The sequence below is a fragment of the Uloborus diversus genome, chromosome 9 (assembly GCF_026930045.1).
Source record: "Uloborus diversus isolate 005 chromosome 9, Udiv.v.3.1, whole genome shotgun sequence".
Taxonomy (NCBI): domain Eukaryota; kingdom Metazoa; phylum Arthropoda; class Arachnida; order Araneae; family Uloboridae; genus Uloborus; species Uloborus diversus.
The window spans coordinates 79,571,940-79,592,384 of NC_072739.1; the positions used below are offsets into that span (position 1 = coordinate 79,571,940).

The 20,445-nt window shown below is 32.6% G+C and overlaps 2 protein-coding genes across 2 annotated transcripts; both read right to left on the bottom strand.

Moving 5' to 3' along the window:
- Positions 1 to 1,796: 1,796 nt before the first annotated feature.
- Positions 1,797 to 20,154, bottom strand: LOC129230710 (39S ribosomal protein L2, mitochondrial-like). Its single transcript, XM_054865130.1, has 4 exons — positions 20,018 to 20,154; positions 10,681 to 11,007; positions 8,331 to 8,579; positions 1,797 to 2,294 (listed from the first exon to the last, which is right to left on the bottom strand). The coding sequence occupies exons 2-4, from the start codon at positions 10,994 to 10,996 to the stop codon at positions 1,876 to 1,878; spliced, it is 984 nt and encodes a 327-aa protein (XP_054721105.1). The 5' UTR covers positions 10,997 to 11,007; positions 20,018 to 20,154; the 3' UTR covers positions 1,797 to 1,875.
- On the bottom strand, positions 18,351 to 19,976 carry LOC129230709 (E3 ubiquitin-protein transferase MAEA-like). Its single transcript, XM_054865129.1, has one exon. It carries the CDS (start codon positions 19,780 to 19,782, stop codon positions 18,601 to 18,603), a length of 1,182 nt encoding a protein of 393 aa, XP_054721104.1. The 5' UTR covers positions 19,783 to 19,976; the 3' UTR covers positions 18,351 to 18,600.
- Positions 20,155 to 20,445: the final 291 nt, after the last annotated feature.

Below are 20,445 nucleotides of genomic sequence, written 5' to 3' on the forward strand. Positions count from 1 at the left end.
ATAGAAAACACCAATTGCAAATGTTTAGAGATTGGTACTCAAATTCAGAAAAAGTGGAAAATTGTGTAAGCCTACTTTTCCACACATAAGTTAAAAAAGAATGTGTCAGAAGTTCTTTTATGAAGTAAATAAGTTAAATTTCTACCCATTTCATTAAAGTTTTAGTTTGATAATATAGATGCACTATGTCCCATAACAAGCTAGTGAACCATTTAAGCAATCAGAATTAAAAACTAACTAAGGGGAAGCAGTTCCTAATAAGTAATCTGGAAATAAAAAATTGATATTCATTTAAACCATGGTTTGTTTCCCTATGAGTTTAAAAAAAAAAGTATTGTCCCCAAAGCAGCAAAATTTGTAAAAAAAAACTTTCAGCTTTTTACTTCCTTTTACAAAAAAGGAAGTATTGTATTCGCGAAAAAATTGACCTTAATTTCCATTTTGTTCACTCCCAAATGCATGTTGAGTTTTTTTTCGACCCGACCACACGTGCATATGTACCTAAGAACGTATAGACGCCCGAAATATCCATTTCGACTATCCCCGAGTTAATTACGAGTCTTCTCGTGACGTCTGTATTGTACATATGTATATTGTGTAACTCAAGAACGCTATGTCTTATAAAGTTGAAATTTGGTACGTAGACTCCTAGTGGGGTCTAATTGTGCACCTTCCCTTTTGGTTGCATTCGGATGTTCCTAAGGGGATCTTTTACACCTTTTTGGGAGGAAATCATTGTTAATTACGATGCAAACTCAAGTGGTGTTATAATTTGGCAGACACTTGGCGATATATGGCCAGGTTTTTGGTCGCCAAATCGGCTACAAATTTGGCGATTTTTTTTTAAATTCTGGTTTCAATTCGGCAATTGTTAGTGATATTTAGAGAGTTCACTATTGAATCAATGGCAATAATGGAGAAATAACATTAAATTGGTGTAAAAGGAAGTCATGTTATGCACACATCAGCTCTTTTTTTTTGGTTTCTGAGTAGTTACATGTATCAAAGCTATCAACTAAATTCCTATCAAAGGTAACAGTAAATAATCATTCTTGACTTTCCATAAAAGAAATAATGTGTGACTTAAATGTAAACCTTGGTCATGTTCAAAAGCAAACCACCATTACTAAACATTGATAAGTTTACATCTGGAGGGAGAAGGATTCACAACGATGACACTACTGACCAGGTAAGTCGTACAAAATAACTTCGTCACTTTCCATTGCATCATGTATTGAGAAGAATTACTGAACTGAACTTGTTTATTCAAATAAGGTCTAAAAGTTTAAGCTACTGCTGTTGAGCGAGAAAGAATTTTCACATCGGTTTCTTTCGAATCTGGTAAATACAGCAGAGGTCAAAAGCCGCTTTTGTAACCAGGCTAAGAGATTAAGATAACGTTAGACATGATAATGTAATAGTTTGAATTTTGAAATTAAGTTTGCTGGTGAAATGTTTAGTTAGATTTCTCGATATAAGTTCCAGGTTTGTTTGTTTTTTTTTTTTTTTTTTAATTTTTATTTATTTTATTTTTTTTTTTTTGGTGCAAGTTATTTTTCAATTATTGTCAGTGTGTGGTTCATTTAGAGTTTAAATACTTTTACTAATATAGTTCACATGTTTGAGATTAATCCGATTTTAATTATAGTAGACAAGTTTGTTCTTAATATCGTTCATAGTACTCTTGTACATTGTCAATTCTGACTTCTGTAGGAAAACACTATTATATTATTGTTTCATCTATTCACAATGGGATTCCATATAATCTCAAAAACAATTAAGTAACACTATTAATTTATCAATTAAATTTTAATTCAACCTTTCAAAATATAAAAGCAAATTGAAAACTAATACAATACATTTGATTACACAGTTTTATTTTTTAAATGTGAATTGAAAAATTTCTGGCTTTTCTTCACGTTCAGCTAATAAATCCAAAATGGGTTTCGGAGGATGTATTTTGCGACCACAGTATCCATCCTTACGATGCCACAGCCCTGAAACTGGTCTTTTCCCCAGCCAGCGTAATCTGTTTGGACTTCCAATAGGTATGCTCCCATGATTAATGTTAGAAACTCGTCCCACGACCACCATACATTTTTCATGAATTAAAATCTGCCGTTTTGAAGGTAACTGGACTAAGCATTTGTTATCCAGTTTTCTCAAAAACTGAGCCGAAGAACCAGCCGCTCTGCAAAATTTGCCCCCACTTCCTGGCTCAGCTTCTATGCTGTGAACCAAGGTGCCTTGAGGTAGGGCTCCAATAGGATGGGCATCACCTTCAACTGGGCGAACTAAAGAAAGAAAAATCAGCATCAAAAAGTCATTAAATGTCATGGTTAGAAGGAGAGTGGTGTAAGTCATCCTAAGTTTTGAAGAACTGAAAGTTTTGCAAAAACATCCGAGAAAAAAATCAGGATGGGAAACTTTTAATTTCAAATCGGTTTTCTTTTTTGAGCAATCACGAATTGCTTATTATTCTCACTTGACCAAAGTTGATGTTTCCCTGATTTTTCAGATTACCATGGTTACGGTTGTTTTTAATATTTATTTAGTCATCATAGTTTCAAATCATCTGCTGTTTGATTTTATTGATTTTTTTTTTTTTTTTTTTGGAGCTTAACTCAAGCAGACATTACATTAAAAAAAGTTTATTTTGTGTAAAATTATGTTTTTTCAGAAAAAAAAAAAAAAAAACAATTATATACAGTGGCTCCCAAAAGTGTTTGTACCCCTACGACTTTCAATCAAATAGGACCCTATTCATTGGTTAGAATTAATATTTTGGAATAAGTATTTAATTGTAAGATCTATGATCAGTTTTCAACAAAACTACATGATTTTTTTTTTAATATTAAAACTTAATTTTTTTAAAATCAAAACCCAAAAAATGCTGGAAATTCTCACAAAAGCCTTCGTACACTTTTAAAAATGTCTACTGTGGAATACGTTTAACACGAAACTGAGGGGACCGAAATATTTTTTCGTGTTAAAAGATTTCTTACATAAAAAAAAACAATACTTACGAATATTTTCAATGCCATCAAATTTTATTTCGAATTCCATTCAAACAACTAGTAGGTGACATCCATCGGAATAAAATGCAAGTAAAAAATTTATTGTGTTTTAGAGAACATGTTAGTTATCTTTTTTTTTAATTGTCTTTTTCAACGCCATATTCTCTACAAATTGCTCGAGATCATCCATTGCTTTAGTCATCTCTTCATTTGAATGCACATCTAAATTCTGTGACCTAGCTTGCTTGAACGAAATCAGCAAAGCTTTTTCCAGATCTTCGTGTTTTGCAATCCTCATCCATTTTCTCTCCGACTCAAACTTGACGAAATTTGATCCCTGTTGTTTATTATTGTTGATAGAGTAGAATTGGCTATGCCAAATTTTTGTTTTAATCCTGCATTTTTCATCCACTGCATTAATCAAGTCCATCTTCATTTTTAAAGAAATAGCCGTTTACTTCCTTTTCTCACCCATTGTGCCCGCAAAACAGGAAAAAAAAAGAGTTCAAACAAGAACCACAGAGTTTAGATCTTTGCCCAACAGTTTCAACCACCAACCTAACAAACAGTGCTAAACGTGTTAAAATACTTGGGAATTTCTTATCCCCGAACTCTTGACATTTCTTTTTTAGTAGAAGATAAGGATTCTATTCATTAGAGAGGGAGTGGAAGATCCCTGTTGAATGGAGACAAAAGCATGAACAAAAAAGGGGCTGTGAATGAAGAGGAACTGGTTCCCGAAAGTTCCATGAAAAAACTCTTCAGTGACTTGTAGCAAACTCGCCACTGAGGATCGAAAATAAAAAAATATTTCGTGTTAAGCGAATTTTGCTTCATGTTAAAAGAAAAATAATGTATTAAATTGCTATGTACACTATCTGGATCGCAATATCATTTCGTGTTAACCGATTTTTCATGTTAAGCGTTTTCGTGTTAAGTATTTCACTGTATATATTATTGAATAATCTAACTTTTTATTAAGTTATTATTTAGTAGAATATCATGCAGTATCAACAACACCTTTTAAACGTCTGGGAATAGATTTCATTCTTTTTTCTTTCTTTCTTCTTTTTTTTTTTTGCGTAATTTCTGAGTAAGTTCTCAACCACACTTCGAGTGTTACTGTTTCTAGCTCTATTTTCGTTTCAAAGCTGTATTTTCGTAAACTAGTCTCCAGATTTCGCTAAATATGTTACATTAAGTTCAAATCTGGAGATTGAAGGGATATTTTCTAAACTTTAGGACAATTTTTGAGGCACTAGACGCAAATGTTGAAAACCGTGTGCTTCTTATTGTTATTTTGATGAGAAAAAAAGTTGTTTCCGATAACCAAATTTTTGGCAAAGAGTTTAAAATTAGTTTTTAAAATATTTAAATGAACAGCATGATTCTTTATTTCATCAAAAAATTCCAAACTACCAAGTCCTGATTCTGATATGCACCCTCACACAAGAACGCCTTCACCGTCCTGATTAACAGGTCCAACTAAGTTCTTAAGATTAAGTTCCTAATATTTTCTTCTAGTCACAATTAGACAACAATTTAACCAAAAATGTTGAATTTTTCTTCATCTGTAAGTAAGACGTGAAGCCAAAACGTTTTGAGCTTATTTACCATGGATTTTGTGACGAAAAGCGTAAGCTTTCTGTTTTTCGCACGGCCAAGAAAATTTCTGCGGGAAGAGGACCCATTTAGTCCAGCTAATCAGAGAACTTGAAGGACAATTTTAGGTGAAAATTAAATGTAAAAATTTTCATTTAACTCTGCAGACGCGTTTACAGCACTTAAATGTGTATTTTTCATAAATTTAACTGTAAATCTCCGATCACACTTTGTCAACTTTGCGGGTTGACCTTTTCTTACCTTGTTTTCGGTCCAATTCTTTTCTTTAAAGCATTTTATCAAGCACTTAACTATAGAATAGAATAAATTAACTAATTTAGAGACATTTCAAACAAATTTACCACTACTGCGAGGAAAATATTCAAATTTCGAATGGTTTTTGTGGTTTTTTATGAATACCAGTCATTTTAAAGTAATAAGCACAATATTAAGGAATAAATTAACAAAAAATTAAAGCCAAATGACTTTTAAGGGTCCACACAATGCAAAAAAATGACATATGATAATTTTAATCATGAATTTATTCGAAAATATTTGAGTGAACGATGACTTTTGTGACGTATTATTTCTGCCTCTTCGTTTTTTGACCCATTTCAAAAAGAAAATCCGTCAATATTTTGAAAAAACTACAGGGTTTTATTTAATTCAGTTTAGTGTTATTTTGGTTTTACTAAAAAATTTCAAAGTGTACAAACACTTTTGGGAGCCACTGTAGATGAACTTAAACATCAAAACTTCACAGAAATATTAAAAATACAAAATTTCCAGATTACTAATTTCCATCATTTAAGATTGATAAGAAATAAAATACATAATGTTATACACTGTAAATAGTCTTTATGATAAGTGTACTGGTGGATATCGGTCGTAAAATCTTTATCACCAAATCCTAATCGCCATTTATTTTCTCTTTTTTTTAAATGGATATTCCTTGTATTGCCTATTCTAGAAAAACACCAGTCATAATATGACAGGTGCAAGTTTCTTGGCCATTTCCTTTCCATTCCATTTGTAGAAGCAAGAAATTCAATGAGTAGTAGCATCCTATAACAACTCCTGAATGCGAAAAAACATAACTTGAATTCAAGATGTCAAAATTCAAATGAGTACTGGATGTTTTTTTTTAAGCTTCAACTTTTATGAAAAGTTACGTATAACTTCTTTTAAAGTAACTTTAAATGTTTTAAACCACTATCATTCTATAATCATGATGGGTTTGCTGAATGGAAGCCAAATATATGCAGAGACTTACAAGTGAGTGATGCTTCTTCCAGTAGCGTAACTAGGGGTTGGCAGGAGTGGCTCTCATTAGGGGCGCAGCAGCCAGGGGGGCGGCATTTCGACTGATTAAAAAAAAAGTTTTTGAGAGGTTTTTTGTTTTGATTATGGAAATTGAATAATGCTTTAAAATGTTTTTAAAAAACTTGTAAGTAAAAGAGCTAGAGAGGGTATAAAATATATATACACATATATAACATCTACTTAGAAGGAACATAGGGCTTCATCGAAAATAATTCTAAAAAAGAAAATAAGAAAAAAAAATACAACGCTGCCTCCTATTTGTCGAATCAATTAATCAAGATGTTCCAAAAAAATTCCTCCGGTGACTTCCCATGTGGGCGACCCTGGGGGGTGGGGGGGGTGCAATTTCTTTAGTTTGCCAGGGGCGTTAGACCCCATAGTTACACTACTGGCACCTTTTAGCCAAAAACTCGGCCTGCTGATCCAATCATGGATACTGACTTACACCACTGTCATTCTCACCAGAACAGCAGTTTGAATCAGTAAGTGGACAAATTTTGCGAGCTCAGAGCGGGCAATTTATTGAAGTGAAAATTTTTATGCAAGGGCTTTGAAATTCCAATCCACAACCTTTTGATGCAAATGGAAGTGACGTAGTTGTTTTTCAATTGTCAACAAAAACAATAAAAAATAGTGCTACTTATAAAATTAAAATATTTCCGCTTTTTAACTGTTGCCGAAACCAATAAAAAATAAAAGTAATTACAAGGTTAGCATTGTTAATAAGTTGAACAAATTAATTTCAAGGCTAAATCTAAATAAGCAGATATTTATGATTTGGTTGTTTTTAAACTTTTTCAAAGAAAGCAAGTTTTCGAAGATTTATTTGATTAAAGTCGAGTCATCAGTTTAAAAGCTTAATCCTCGACGCTTAAGTTCAGCCATGAAATTAGTTAACTTTTATTAAGAAAATTAACTTTATAATCATTATTTTTTTCATTTTTTTTGGCAACAATTTAAAGGCAGATTTCAAGTTTTGTTTAGTTATGTCCCCAATTAATTCTTATAGGTTGTGACAATTGCTGAAACTCATGGCAAAAAAAGAGGGCGCAACAGGGAGGCCTTGTTTCTATTATGTTGCCATTGATTGGTGGATGCAGGGGTTCCGCTCAGCTCCTCTTGCGGTCAAAATAGGCGACGTCCAATCAAAAGTAAACAAACTTTGGAATGTTGACATTGATTGGTGGATGCATGAGCGGGATCATATCTGCATCGGTTTAACACAGAAAAGTCACAAATTGTCAAGGCCCATTAAGCATCAGCGCTATCTAGTGGGACCATTGTTTAGTTTTCCCATTGTTTATAACCTATTTTCTTCACTAAAATATACAATTTTGTTGTGAATATGCCTAAGTCAGGTACAGAAAGAACAAGAAGGTTGCGTGAGAAAAAAAATGTGCAGGTGAAGTGATAGTTCAAAATGAAAGATATAGAGGAGGTTCAGAAATATGAGATTAAAGTTTACTGAAAAGTTAGGCATTTTTAAAGAGATAAGAAGTCCAGACAAGGGTGCCCATATGCAAAATTGTAAGGGGGGGGGGGCTCAGATATTTTCTCTATGGGTTAGGAGGGTATTTTCTCCATGGAAACCAATTTCAGGACAGAATAGAGTCATTGAAATATTTCATTTTTAATAACTTATTCATTAATGGTTGGAGAATGTTTTTACATGTTTGCAAAGAAAAAAGTACAAAAGCAAGGAAGTTCTAATTTCAAAGGGGGGGGGGGGCTCAAGCCCCCTCTTGCCCCCCTATATGGGTGCTTTTGAGTCCAGATACTTCTTTAGAAAAGATGCTTTACTGAAAATAAAAAGCTCAGTTACCCTTTGACTGTTCTCTAACAGCTGTTCAAAGTTTAGTTCTCAAGGTTTAAATTGTGTATGTTTGTGTGAGATTTTTATCTTACATTTTCCCCCCCAAGTCAGAAATACACGGAACTTTTGCACTTCAATTTTTCTTCTGTGATGACAATAAACCTTGTCTTTTTGATGAAAATGATGAAACATTAAAACGAAAGAAGAAAGTTATATTTCAGTTGTTAGAAACTTTTAATCTTTTGTAGTATCATTTTAGAATCGAGTACAAATATGATAGACGGATAGGTACTATTTTTAAATGCATTTTGTTTAAATGTAATGCAAAGTAATTATATTTAAAAAATAAAATCAATTATTTTCTCATTAACATTGGAAATGAAAAAAAAAAAAAAATTGCTAAATCAAAATAATTCGATTACTAAAAAAAGAAGAATTAATCTAACTAAGTAATAATTGGTAAAGCAGTAATCATTTTATATTCAGAAGTATAAAATGGAATAAGCTTATTATTATTTTTTCTCCCATAAAGTAACAACGTTTATAACTGTAAAAGCATTAAATAGTTAACTTACTAGGTATTCTAGGTATAACTGCTGATGTTTTAATTACATCTCCTACTTTCATATTTTCTGAAGCAAGAATCCACCTTTTATGATCACCACTGGCAACCAAAGCAATTCTTGCTGTTCTGCATGGATCATATCGAACTTGGAAAACTTTTTCTTCTAAAGTAGTACCATCTTCAGGTCCTTCTCGCTTATAGTCAACCCAACGAAATCTCTTTTTGTGTCCTCCACCTATTGTTCTCACCACTACTCGTCCTGAAATAAATACAAATATCTTCAAATAAATGCATTAAAAGTGAATAAAATGTTTCAAGCACTCAAGTTACCACGTAAAACATGTGTAATTTCTGCATACATATAAATAAAGGTACACATATGGGGTTGTATAACTGATAAAAAGGGAGTTTTGAATTGAACCATTTATTTCAAAAACCAGGCAAGGAACCAGGGTTTGGAAATTTTCCGTTATTTTGATATACAGGGTGTCTGAGAAAGATTCGTACAACTTCAAAAATTTATTGAAAAAGAAACAATAGGGTTACAGCGAAACTAATTAGTATATTAGATAGAATAACTCAAAAAGTGTTTTTCCTATAACTTAAGTTATGAGACCCTTTCGTAGCACGAACAATATCAAGACGATAATCCAATTCCATCCACAACAGTTTCAGCATGCTAACATCAACAGTAGCTACAGCTGTTTGGATGCTTATTGGATTTTGTTTCAATAAACCATGCAAAAAACATTGAGCTTTCTTCACACCATCTGCCATTGAAATACCTAAAATGCTTTAATATTCCTTTGCGTGACATGTAGCGCCATATATAGTCAGAAACATACTGCAGAAAAAAACTTTTTGAGTTATTCTATCTTATGTACTATTTAGTTTCGCTGTAACCCTATTGTTTATTTTTCAATAAATTTTTAAAGTTGTACGGATCTTTCTCGGACACCCTGTATATCCGATATTTTAATATGTATCCGATATTTTCAATCAGCACAAACTCAAGTCTTCAAAATAGTAAATGCATCTTTAAAACACTTTATTTTCTTATATTGTTATTACAATATGTAGATTTAAAATTAAGGGTTTTTTTTTAATTGTTTATATCTAACATTTCACTTCACATTTTAATCAATTTTAGTGGAATTAATTTAGCATTAGCTGTTTCACTTTTTTTTTCCTGTTAGCTAGTTTTACACAGTTATATAATTCAGAAATACAAAATATGTATTGGTGCACAGTCATAAGGCATTTTCTTTTTTTCTGACAAACATTTAATATTGGGCACTTTTAATCAGAATTAAAATTGTTACATTACTAATAATTGTATGAATATAAAATAAAAATGAATACTGTATTACTTTGTTATATTGATGATGTATTAATACATCATAAAAAAATAGTACATACCTTTTGTTATTTAAAAAAATAAATGAACAATATTAATATGATTACTAAATGAACAATATTAATATGTAACTTTTATATTGAAAATACCGTTGTTGAAAAAATCAATATAGAAACTATCAAAATATCATGATATTTTCAAAATAAATATAGGATATATATCGTGATATATAGCATGATATATATCGATTGATACGCACGGCGAACCCTGCAAGCAACAAATCCTAAAATTTTAAAGAAGCATTTTTACCTTCGTATTAAAATCTTTCTGTAAAGATTAGAATGTTTAAACTGAAAGATATATATTCAGATTCAGATACAGTGAAATCCCGTTACAATGAATACCAGTACAATGAAATTTCCATTTCAATGAAATAAATATTTAGTCTTGATTTCATTGGCACTACATTGTTTGAATTCCGTTAAAACGAAATTCCCGTTACAACAAACAACATATCCCCTTGAAGTTATTTGTAACGGGATCTCACTGTATATTTCTTCCAATAAAAAATATAGTACTCCTCATTGAATGATTTGATATGGTGCTATAAATATTTTCCTTAAACTAGCAATTTTGGCATTTGACTGGTTTTTGAAATAAACGATACAATTGAAAAAGGTTGGGAATCACTGCTCTACCACAAAGCTTATGGTCCTAAATTTTCCACATGATATGCATAAATTTTAACTAAAACGCTTTTGAAAAAAAGTTTTTTTTTTTTTTTCATTTTTCTCAACAAGAGGGAAATTATTCTAGCTATAATAAGATCTTGAACCCATGTTTAAATTTATCACTCTTTTGTTTCTTCGAATTAATGCCGAAGGAACGTTTAAAAAATTGCAAAATTGTTCCTAATTACTCACATTTCTTCTTTCATGATGCTGTTAAAATAACTGCAAAATATGTAAATTTATAATTCTTTCAAAAATCTTGACTTACTAACCAGTTTCAGGATGTCGACCACCCATCTTGATTATTGGTAAGGGCTTGATAGTATATTTTCCATCTTCTGGATAAACGGGACGCCAACCGTATTTGCTAGGCTCTGGTGGAACAACTCCAGGAGGAACAGGCCGACCCCCACCTCTAATTTTACGAAATATACGCTGATTCCGCCGATGAAACCTTACGGAAATTAGAGTCTGTCCAAACAGTGATGTTTCAGGGTTTGTATTGAAGTTCAGCAAACACTTTGAGAGATTAATCAAACATGACTTCTGAATGTTTAGACTGGTCTGTAGAACATGAAGAAAGGACATAGTGAAATTGTCTGAAAAACAAAAAAAAATTTAGCTAGGTAAATATTGGAAATTTTGTTTATAGCTAAGAATTAGAGAAGAGAACATATAAACATTAACCTGGAATTTTAAGTAAGAAATTAGGTAGTAACGAGCTGATGTGTGCCTCACATGACTTCCTTTTACTCCATTTTAATGTCATTTTCCCATTATTGGCAATTTTAATGTGATTCAATAGTTTAATCTCTAAATATTAAAAACGATGGCCAAATTAAAACCAGATAAAAAAAATCGCCAAATTTTCCGCCAAGTTGGCGACAAAACTTGGCGACCAAAAGACTGGCGATATATCGCCAAGTGTCCGCCAAATTGTAACACCACTTAAGTTTGCATTGATATTAACAATGATTTCCCCCCAAAAAGGTGCAAAAGACCCCCTTAGGAACATCCGAAAGCAACCAAAAGGGGAGGTGCACAACTAGACCCCACTACGAGTCTATGTACCAAATTTCAACTTTCTAGGACATACCATTTTTGAGTTATGCGAGATACATACGCACATACGCACATACACACATACGCACATACATACAGACGTCACGAGAAAAGTCGTTGTAATTACCTCGGTGATGGTCAAAATGGATATTTCGCGTGTCTATACATTCTTAGGCACTTTTCCGCGTGTGGTCGAATCGAAAAAAAAACTCAACATTCATTTGGGGGTGAGCAAAATGGAAATTAAGGGCGATTTTTGAGTGAAAATTTTTTCGCGAATACAATACTTCCTTTTTTGTAAAAGGAAGTAAAAAGTTTACTTTCAGGGAAATAAAGCAACTTCCGATTTTATTATATTGCATTCTATTAAAAAATATATGATAAACTGTATGCTACAACGCTTCACCCTTAGTCTCAGTTTAAAACTCTTTACGAGTATTCATGTTCCTCTCATTCCCAGTATCTTCTTTTTTTTTAATGCTTTTATTTATTGTGCTACAATATTTTCTACTAGCAAATTGATTGAACTCGATTTTCTGTGAGCTGTATCTATAGGTAAAGATTAATAGCTGGCAAGGAAGGTCTGTTATTTCTAATTTCTCGGGGGGTGAGGTGGGGGGGGGGGGCAAAGGGTACATACTCAATGTAAATTATACCAAAAACCATACCCACTTTAATGTAAATACATTAATTTTCCAAAGCCAGGAAGGGTGACAGTTGACTCCCCTAAATAATGGGCTTGCAAGGGGGTAGGTAATAAGGATATTCACTACAAGTGACCTTATTTAAAATCTTTTCAAGAAATGCCTACAAATGTCAAGAATATCTACAGGGGAAAAAACCTTAAAATTGAATTTATTAATTCAGTAGTCGCCGCTTATTTCCAATTACGGTTGTTCTAAATAGTTTTGATTCCATAACGCGGCTGATTCAATCAAGTGACTAATTCAATAAAGCTGGATTTTGTTTTGTTTTTGACAATTTGATTCCATAAAGCGGTTGATTCAATTAATCACTGATTCAGTTAAACAGCTTCCACTGTATCTTTAAATTAGCACATATAACATGCCATAGCTACCAACATTGGAAGATGAAAATTAGGGAGAAGAAGCATGATGAATAAATTTAACGGCAAAAGTTTGTGCGTAAAAGGGATTTTTAAAAGAGAAGTAGAGATTTCATAAATTAAGGAAGTGAGAAACAAAGGGATGTGAGTACCAAAATTAAAAATTTGGAGATAAGCAGTATAAATAGTAGAAGAATCTCCCCTACATTTTGGGGCTCATTTTTCTTTATTAGTACTTTTTGGCATTTTTGTCTTCAAATTTGTGTGAAATAATCTTTGCCCAGAGTCTTCCTTATTAGAACCCATGTTTTTAGTAAGACTAAATCGCTTTTCTTTGCTAAAACTGCGGGGAAGCACAATTGAATTTTCACTTGGTTTTGTTTTTTTCTTAGTTTTTATGAATCTTGTGGTAAATATGCAAAAGCTGGAATAATCGTAAAGAAGATAAATTTTAGGTTTTAAAACTTTGGATAGCCTTATTTGGAGCTCTTACGCAGTTAACCAAACCATAAAGATGGGCTAGGGTGCCACTAGAAAGTTCTAATTCTCCAAAGGGTGCTACGAGTCAAAGAAGTTTGTGAACCCCAGGCCTATGCTGCTCTTGTTCAGCATCGAGAGAATCTTCTCCAGTCTTGGATTGATCCATTCCGAACTTAGAAATGGACTTGGTATACAAAAGGCTCCAAAATTGGTACTTTATTAAGGCATGCTTTGAGGGAAGGAATATTTAGAATGGGAGTTAATTTAGAACATGTAAATGTTAACTTAAGATGTATATTTTATTTAAGTGTGTAAGTTTGCAAATTCAACTCAACAAATGTATGCCTTGCGCTTTCAGCTCTGAAAAATTTAAGTAATAAATGGTCATTTTTTATTACTTAATATACTGATATTTACAGGGTTGGCAAGTTTCTGCCAAGGTGGTTAAAAACCACTGGTAGAAACCGGTTTAAAACCGGCATGGCAAAAACCCCTTTTCTGCCACATTTGTGGCAGAAACCGGCAAAAACTCAAAAAATGACATAAAAGAAATCTTTGATACCCAATAGGAATTTAGCACAGGAAAATAATGAAATGTTAGCCAAACCACAATTTAATTACAATATCATTAAAAATCAAAAATTATGTTTTTTGCCTTTTGCAGCTGTCTGTAAGAAAAGGTGAATTGAAAATATAAATGATTTCTTAATTTAATATGAATAGAGGAGAAATAACAGAATACTCTCGCAAAAGAAGAACTAGATGGCAATGCCATCAAGGATACAGCAAAGATTCATGAAACTTTCATCAATTGTATATATTTTTTAAATAAAATGGTCTACTATGTAGTAATTGGGGTGGTTTTAAAATTTGACTGGAAAAATAAGTTTTGGGAAATAGGGTCAATTTGTTTTGTAAAGCTGTGATATTAGGTATAAAATGGAGGTTACTATCCGCAAGTAAAATTCTGGCATTTTTTTCTTGAGCAAATGATAATTTTAATCCCAAGCATTTTAGATCACACGTATAAGCTAGCAAATAACAAACAGTAACTGCCTGTTTAAATCTGTATGTCACTTCTTTTTCTTAAGTGCCCTTAAGATTCTCGTCCTTTAGATTAATACAAATGTTACGAGCATCTGCAGTTAAACAGTTCTCTTTCTGATCAAACTAAATCAAGGGCAATGAGTTTTATTTTTTATAATGAATTAAATTTTTTAGTTTACTTAAACAAACATCATTTTGTAATTAATTGCATTAATAAAGATGCTTTTTAGTTTTTGCCAGTTTCTGCCGGTTTTTATTTTTTTACCGGTTATAACCAGTTTCTACCACCGGCAGGGCAGAAACCAGTTTCTGCCGGCAGAAAGCCAACCCTGGATATTTATCATACTTTTTATCCCGTAAGTAGCTTTTTATTCATCTCTTTCATTCTGCAGACAAGCAGCCTGTTGAATCCACATTATGTTTGGGTTTTTATTGGGATTTTTTTTTTTTAAATCTAAAATGGTCAAAAAGTTTCCTCTAGTGCAGGGCTTCCCAATCTTTTTCGCCCGCGGACCCCTCTCAAAGACCAATATTCAGTGTGGACCCCTATCATTAAAAAGAATAGATACTTGTACTTAGTAGTTAATTGACTTAATTATATTATTTATTAGCTGTACCCGACGCGCGTTGCTACGCCAACAAAAAAAATACATCATTATACTGGTTTTCATGACAATCAGCTGACTGGGGCAGAAGTTGCTACTCTGCAGTGCCACCTGGTGGCGAGTGGCTTCAATGAGCATATTATGCACCTTCTCCGTGGAAAAATACATATATATAGCAATTTTCATAATAATTGGTCCAGGTATCAAGTGAAGCCGTGACTATACTCAAATTTTGTACTCACGCAGTTTGCAAGATCAATCAATCGCTAAAAAAATCAAATAGAAAAAGTTTTAAATCCCCCCGTTGCATGAAAAGCAATAAAACAATAAAGAAAGAATTTATTTGTTCAAACTCAAGAAAAATGGCAACAGCTAACTTCTTATCAATGAGATCTTTCACGTGAATTAATTTCTGCAGCCAATAAACTTTATTCGTATTTATCCAATAGATTGCGACTTAAATTGGAATAACAAAGGAACTATCGATCGGATTTTTTTTCGAACTGGTCTATAAACATTCCCAGTACCAAAAATAAAAAACGGTGAAAGTTTCAGCCAAATCTGCCGGGTAGTTTTTGAGTTCATGGATGACATACAGACAAACATTCATTTTTACATATATAGAAGATTACTAGGTAGAGGGGAAATTTGCTATTTAAAAGAGCACTAGAGATAGATAATTTACAGTACGTAACTTTATTTAGAATTTCTATATTGCAAAAATAAAATTGAACAGAAAGAAATTAATAAGTAACACAGCAAATAAAATTCAAAATTGAGCATAGAATCAATTGTCACAGTAACACTTTGAGCTGGACACTTTTACGATATTGGGCTTAATTAATGGTATAACTGGAGTTGAATGTCAAGTTTAGCATCTAGACCACTTCAGTATTTAATTTAGGGGGCTGCATCAATAGAAAATATGTATTTAGAATCAGGGCCCCCGACTATGATTTTTGTAAGCACTGGGCACGAACAATATTTGGTGCCCCCCCCCCCTTTTCCCACTTGTACAATATTTTGGATTTGGAATTGTTGAATAGGGTTTTTTTCAATTAAATATGTACATCATGCTCAAGTTGCAATATGAAATTCCATACATTTCTTTAACTTTGGTGCCATGGGCCTGGGCTCCATGTGCACATGCCTTAATCTGGCCCTGTTCGCAATGGTTAAGTTGTGGCAAATGGATGAAATTGATTTGCGTTTTTCAACGAGCAGTTGGCATTTCTCGTTTTCCAGATGAAGCAGGAGCGGAGGGGTATTGGATTAATTATACTGGAAGGTAGATTTTAAGTTGTAACCAGAAGAAGTTATGTTCATTAAACATTTATTTTGACATTTCGACAGACCGCGTGTCTTTGTCGAAACAGAAAACGACATGAACACTTATGTATGATCTCACCGCATATTTATCTTGAAATGTCGTTAAGTAGTGCTGAAAGGACAACTCTGCTTCAAAGGTGTTCACATATTTCATCAAGCAAAGAGCCCCTTGAAGGCTCCACATTATTTAACTTTGAAAAAACATTCAATACAGAAAAATACTTCACCTTCCTCTTCTCCACAGATTCAGCAAACTGGATTTCATTTTTTGAAAGTGTGAAGTTTGTTATTATCATAAATTGTGCTATTATTTCCTAGAAAACCTCTGCCCCTTTTTCAGGAATAATATCTGACAACTACGAAAGTTTAGCCAATCTTCATCCTTAAAAAGTTGGTCAGTTGAACTCAGTGTTTCACCAGAAAACCTAAGACTTTGTCAAATTAAAGCGACGCAGTGTGATAACCAAATGCAGAATTGACAAAAAGCGATGAACAAGCGCAAGCACATGGATGTAGACTAAAAAATGGTAGCCCCCCGTTGTGAACAAATCGAACAACCGTCCGCGCAACCGGCAGCAAACCTGTAGGCAACTTCCCTTCCGAAAAACAAGTTCCAGATAGCGTGAAAGGGCTTCCCCACGAGATTACTACCTCACTTCCGTAAGGAAAAGCACAAAATGATTAAGGCTTTATAATTTTATCACATAGTATGAAAAATCTTATGACTCCACAGTTGGGCCAACTATTCCCTTCATGCAGTTCTTACTTTTTTACCCCAACTAAGTGATTCTTGTAGAATTTTGAAACCCAAAAATTATTTTACCAGTTTCCAAAGGAAAATTCTTGTTTTCAAAAGTAAAAACATATTATTTTAATATCACTTACCACTTAATTTGTTTTTCAAAGTTTGCCACGGACCACCTACTAAGAGTCTGCGGATCCCCAAGGGGTTCAAATATCAGTTCTGGATGCCCTGCTTTAGTGTATGAAAGTGAAATTTATGAAACTAAGACTCATTTGTTAGGGTAATTTTATTGTTTTTCTAAATTTTAATTAGGTTTTGGACATAACTTTAAGTTTTTGACATTACAGTAAAAACCGTCGTTAAAGACCACCAATTGCCAAAAGCTTGCTAACTCTGATTTAATGCCTTTGGGTCATTCCATGTCAAATCAACCCAAAATTTTTTTTCAAATTTACCATCTCAGATTTTCATGAAAATTTCAGGGATTATACTGTTTGACATTCTAAATTCAGATCTACTTTTTAAAAAAATCTATCTTTTTTAGTTCATGAGTTATTAATTTTTTAAATGTGTAAAAACTCACTTTTTTTTACTCATCTGTTGTGCTTAAAAATGCTACAATTTTAGTTCTATGGGGTTGGTTAACAGCTCATTTTAAAGAGAATTGCATGAGCTTTAATTTGACATGCAACTTGCATATTTTTCTTGAATTTTTAACATTTTTTTAAATTTTTTTTAAGTTGGTGTCCTTTAAAAATTTTGAAAAAAATATGTTTTTTAATATGTTTAAATAAATACATCCTAAAAATTTCAGAGTGGGGACATGATGGGATCAGCAGTTATAGCAAATAATGCAATGGTGTATTTAGCATTTTTGTTTAAAAATTAAAAAAAACAATAAATAAATAAAAAAATACTTTTTTAAATGCACAAAACTATTTTTAACAATTTAAGTTTATTTCAAAATATACATGTTTTAGTTTTTTTAATAATATTATAAACATTTTGTAGTAAAACTATGAATAGTTCAATTAATTAAAAAAACCTTTAAATTTCAAAAAAATCTTAAATTTTGGTTATCTGTTATTCCTTTAAAGTTCAGTAAACAGAACCAGCACAGAAACTTTGAGGATGTAATTTTGAAATGTATAAACACAAAGTAGAATTCGATACATAAAAATACCTAAAGAAGCCTAGAGTGCCAAACCAGTTTGTTTGGCACTCTAGGCTTCTTTAAGAGGTTTTCCACCTCCAACTCAGTCGGGCTATGCCGGGCTGATGAGTGCTAATAAGCACGAAACTGCAGTCCTCAGCTAGAATTGACTGAGCTGACGGTGTATTTTATGCAAATAGTTGAGTTCCTAAAACTTCAGTGATCTTAGTTAATTTTGTCTGGGGATAGGTCTTTTCACTAAGACGAATTTTTTTTATGGGAGTTTCATCAATTACTCCAAGACTTTCATTTAAAATTTCAATAGCTTTAGACTTTTCTGGAGTTGAAATTTCAGTCTCATGATCTGTTTCACTCAGAGCTGAACACCAAAAGAAAAGGTAGTTTGAAACCAATTTATACATTTTCAATTTTACAACAAACAAAAAAAAAAAAAAAATGTTTCAGAGGACATGTTTTATTAAAAAAGCAACACATTGTTTATAATTCAGGATATCAATACATAATCCAGTCCTTCTTTAAAACATACAATTGAACTTTCATAATAAATAACTTTAGAGAAATTATAATTACTTTCGGCTTACATTATATATGTGTATTGTATGTATAAACTAAGATCTGTACAACTTTGAAGTTCATATTTGAAGGCAATTTCACATATAGTTCAACAATAAAAAAAGAGAGAGTTTACATGACAAAGATTTTTTCTGCCTCCTTCAAATCGAACACTTCTTTAGTTCGTGGACACGTAACTTTTCCATTATTGTCTGCAGCCATAGTTTTTAAAGAAAGTTCTCCATATACATAACCATTTGGTAGCATTAGCGGATGATTATGTTCATTCAAAGGTTCACCGGAGATGTAACATACAAGCCTTGATTGTGAGCAATGTGAATATGGCAATGACTGAGCTAATTTATTAAGAGCAGGTCCACAGACTGGGCAATCGGCATTTCTTTCCCCTTCTGCTTTATAGCATATGGGAGTTTTTAAGGCAGATAATCCAGCTTGTAAGGAAACGGAGAAGACTGAAACATTGCTCAACTGATAAAGTTTAAAATTATCATGTCTAAATTGCAAAACCAATTTGTTCCACCTAGCTTCATCAAAATAATCCCTGTAAGGGTGAATGGCGGTACATAAAGGAAATGCTAGAAGACCCATAACATGTTGCACTTCGGTCAGATGATCCTCTTCAACATTAGAAAAGTATTTTCTGGCATGTTTTATGGCTTCAATTCTCAAATCTTGGCGAATTAATTCAATGAATTCCTGCTGGCGTAGGTTGAATTCTAAGGAACTTTTCAGCTTCCGTAGTTTTGATTTGTTATCATAACACCAATTTAGACAACTAGCAGTTTCATGTCTTTGTAAGGACTCTTCGACTTCTTTTGAAATTAAAAACAAATTGATATTGGTAAGATCTTCAATGTTTGAATGCTTGGCCAATTTTAGAGCAGTATTATAGTACCCGCAACGCAAGAAATGATCGACAAGCATTCGATCTAAACGTTTCTTCTTCCATTGTGCTACTGCAGATTCCTGAGAGCTGCCATGATCTTTCAAATGGTCTAATCTTCTTTTGCACACCGATGCAGCTTCAAGTTCTTCACTTACACTTCCTTCAGACTGGTTGCTGACTAATTTTCTCTTAAGAATATTTAGCTTTTCTACTACACCACCTAGTAGGACTTTTATTTCACCAACATTAGGGGATTTCTTGCTAAGCCCCTTTTCTAACTCGGTTGCGGCATTTTGAACGTGAGATACTTCGCGATCAATTGTTTTCTGCGCTGTTCGGAATTTCTTATTCAACACTTCGTATGGAACTTTTAAAGTAGGATGTTCTAAAGCTTTCACTTCGGCCATGACGAATTAAAGAGACATATGGATTTGGAAAAAAAACATATCCTAATGAGAGACAACTTTAGACACGAATAACCCAAAACAAGAGCATAACTTTGCTTTAGTAATTAAACATGCAGAAGAAATTTGAATTCTTCAAATTTAATTAGTTAGTAAAACCACCTACATCGCAATAACACCTAACACCCAATTGTATACGCACAATATATACAAATATAAAGTTGAAAAAGGGTCATACCTTTAGTGCAAGTCAAAAACTTCCGGAAATTATGCAAATATTTATGGAATAACTACAATTTAATAATTTACATCAATATTTACAGAGAAAATAATAAATTTCAAAACATTTCCCATAAGTGCGGTACTGTTATGACGTTTTTTCATAACATCTAATGCCAAGTGCTATTTTGAAATATATACATATATTTCAAAAATATTTAAATAAAGTACGTTTTTGACATTTTAATGCCGGGGTACTCTTATTTATTTGATGATTGAAACAGTAAAAAGAAGAGAGGAACAAGAATAGTGGTTGCTAACATTCTTTCAGTTATTGCTTCACTACAACTCCGACCGCAAATAAATGTAAACAAACAATCTGCAAACAGCTTTCCACTAGCTTCCTCAAGTGATAATTTACAAGTATAGTTCATTTTCTACAGATGC

Excerpts from the sequence above, each read along its gene's own strand:
- LOC129230710 (XM_054865130.1), bottom strand. The coding sequence starts at position 10,996 with ATGTCCTTTCTTCATGTTCTACAGACCAGTCTAAACATTCAGAAGTCA. Across the intron at positions 8,580-10,680 it reads TGGTCGACATCCTGAAACTG|GACGAGTAGTGGTGAGAACA; the intron begins GTTAGTAAGTCA and ends TATTTATTTCAG. Across the intron at positions 2,295-8,330 it reads AGTTATACCTAGAATACCTA|TTCGCCCAGTTGAAGGTGAT; the intron begins GTAAGTTAACTA and ends TTCTTTCTTTAG.
- LOC129230709 (XM_054865129.1), bottom strand. The coding sequence starts at position 19,782 with ATGGCCGAAGTGAAAGCTTTAGAACATCCTACTTTAAAAGTTCCATAC.